The sequence below is a fragment of the Myotis davidii genome, unplaced genomic scaffold, assembly GCF_000327345.1.
Source record: "Myotis davidii unplaced genomic scaffold, ASM32734v1 scaffold323, whole genome shotgun sequence".
Classification (NCBI taxonomy): Eukaryota; Metazoa; Chordata; class Mammalia; order Chiroptera; family Vespertilionidae; genus Myotis; species Myotis davidii.
The window spans coordinates 2907139-2909775 of NW_006295491.1; the positions used below are offsets into that span (position 1 = coordinate 2907139).

At 43.2% G+C, this 2637-nt stretch overlaps 1 protein-coding gene across 1 annotated transcript; it reads right to left on the reverse strand.

The window, feature by feature from the left end:
- Positions 1–1270: 1270 nt before the first annotated feature.
- Positions 1271–1807, reverse strand: LOC102766552 (40S ribosomal protein S24). The gene has a single exon (XM_006770129.2). It carries the CDS (start codon positions 1790–1792, stop codon positions 1370–1372), a length of 423 nt encoding a protein of 140 aa, XP_006770192.1. The 5' UTR covers positions 1793–1807; the 3' UTR covers positions 1271–1369.
- Between the last annotated feature and the right edge of the window lie 830 nt (positions 1808–2637).

Sequence of the window (2637 nt, forward strand, 5' to 3'; positions counted from 1 at the left end):
GGGAACGTTGGAGTCCTCCGTCACTGAAGCAAGCAAGCCTCATGTTCGCTTCAAGCTTCCTGGCTGCCGGCTGCCATCTTGGCTGGCAGTTAATTTGCATATCGCCCTGATTAGCCAATGGGAAGGGTAGCGGAGGTATGGCTAATTACCATGTTTCTCTTTTATTAGATAGGATGACACTAATGGTAAATTTTATTTGTATTTTACCATAATAATGGTGAAATAAAAACCCAGAAAGTACAAAAAAGCAAACCGGCTTCAACAATAAAAATGGATTTTAAAATTTGGGTAATGGGCCCAGCTGGTGTGGCTCAGTGGTTGAGCATCAACCCATGAACCAGGAGATCAAGGTCCGATTCCTCATTCAGGGCACATGCCTGGGTTGTGAGCTCAATTCCCAGTAGGGAGTGTGCAGGAGGCAGCCGATCAATGATTCTCTCTTTGTTTGTTTGTTTTTTTTTAAATTGGTACCACTTTTTTTTTTTACATTTTTTATTGATTTCAGAGATAATGGGGGAGGGAAAAAGAGATAGAAACATCAATGATGAGGGAGAATCATTGATTGGCTGCCTTCTGCATGAACCACACTTGGGATCGATGCTCTATCTACTGAACAAAACTGGCTAGGGCAATGATTCTCTCTCATCATTGATGTTTCCATCTCCTCTCCCTTCCTCTCTCTGAAATCAATAAAAAAAATATTTTTTAAAAATTGGGCTAATGGGGCCACATATATGGTTACAGAAGATGATTCGACTTTGAGTGGTTGGCACACAATGCAATATACAGATCATGTATCATAGAAATGTACACTTGAAACCTATATGATTTTAATAACCAATGTCACCCCAATAAATTTAATTTAAAAAAAACGGAAAAAATTGATTTTTAAAAAATTTCTTAAAGCAAGTTAGAGCCTTTTACTTCATATGGTATGCCAGCTGCCAAAATATACAGTTCAGAGTTACTCTGGTAGGTTGTGGGGAGTCATGACGATTTATTGAGCAGTGCAGTGACACGATAAGAGTTCTGCTTTAGCAAATCCATCTGGCATCACAAGTTTAATTGGAGGGAGATGAACTAGAGGCCAAGATCATTTATAAGAGTCTAAGCCCCTTAAGCCCCTAAATTGGGTATGGTAGGAATGGCAAGAAATACATGAAAAACTTTATTTGCCCTTTTGTCATCTTTTATTTATTTACTTACTAGTGGCCCAGTGCACAAAATCCATGCACATTAAAAGGGAATTAATTAGAGGAAATATTTTTTTAAGTTTATAGTTTATTAATCCTCTCACGAAAAATCTGCACAACCATCACAGATAAAGTCACCGAAGAATCTTTACTCCTTCTGTAGTTCAATCTCCAGCTTACTTTTTGCCAGCACCGACGGTGGCCTTTGCAGTCCCCCTGACTTTCTTCATTCTGTTCTTACATTCCTTTCTCTGTTTTCTTGAGGTCTTCTTCTCATATAGGCCATGTCTTGCAAGTCTATGTGTGTGTTCATTTTTCTTTGCATAATCCAAGGAATCATAAATCATGCCAAAGCCAGTGGTCTTGCCACCACCAAAGTGGGTTCTGAATCCAAACACAAAATCTGAGTCAAATCCCCGCCCACCTGCGTGCGCTTCGAAATTGCAGGAGACCCAGACCCAGCAGGCCCCATTTTCCCAGATTTCTGTCTTGGGTACTGTTACCTTCTCAGGGTGAAGGACATCAATGACCATTTGTTTCCACTGAAGTAGTCTGTTGGTCATGAACTTCCTGGTCCGGATGGTTACTGTGTCATTCATGATGAAGGTTGGTCTTTGGAAATATTTTAATATTACTATTTGCCCTTTCTCTATAATAGAAGTGTCAGAGATGAAAGAAAATTAGTAAAATGTGTATGAAAATCTCCCTCCTGTCAGAATCTGAGTCAAATCCCCGCCCACCTGCGTGCGCTTCGAAATTGCAGGAGACCCAGACCCAGCAGGCCCCACCCCCATTGGGTGAGACCCAGACTCCAGCAGCCCCATCCCCGTCAAGCCCCACTGGGCAGGGGTCACAGCCTCAGGTCCCCCCCATCAAGCCCTGCGGAGGGGGGGGGCGGGGAGGGCACAGCCTCAGGTCCCCCCAGCCTAGCGCTGGGCAGGGGGCGTGGCCTGAGGTCCCCCACCATGGCCAGGCCAGGCATCATGCATCCTCAGGTCCCTACTGATCGGTTGTTACACATCAGGGAGTGATGACCATTTGCACATTAACCTTTTATTATGATGATTTATTTAAATATATTTTTATTGATTTCAGAGAGGAAGGGAGAGGGAGAGAGATAGAAATATCAATGATGAGAGAGAATCATTGAGGGATCAAGCCTGCAACCTGGACATGTGCCCTTGGTGGGAATCAAACACAGGACCCTTCAGCCCTCAGGCCAACGCTCCATCCTTTGAGCCAAACCAGCTAGGGCTTGTCCTCTTTTATATGCACTGTGCCTACAGTCAGTATTCTGTTACAGCAGAAGTTACCAGACTAGAAGACAAATAGCAGTATCCTTCTAGATACAGGCCTATCTAGAGCTTCCCCGGGGAAAACATCAGACCAGGAAATATTGGGCAGCATAAAACGCTTTTTGCTAAGCAAGGAGTTGATAATATTT

Coding starts and splice junctions, on each gene's coding strand:
- LOC102766552 (XM_006770129.2), bottom strand. CDS start 1,792: ATGAATGACACAGTAACCATCCGGACCAGGAAGTTCATGACCAACAGA.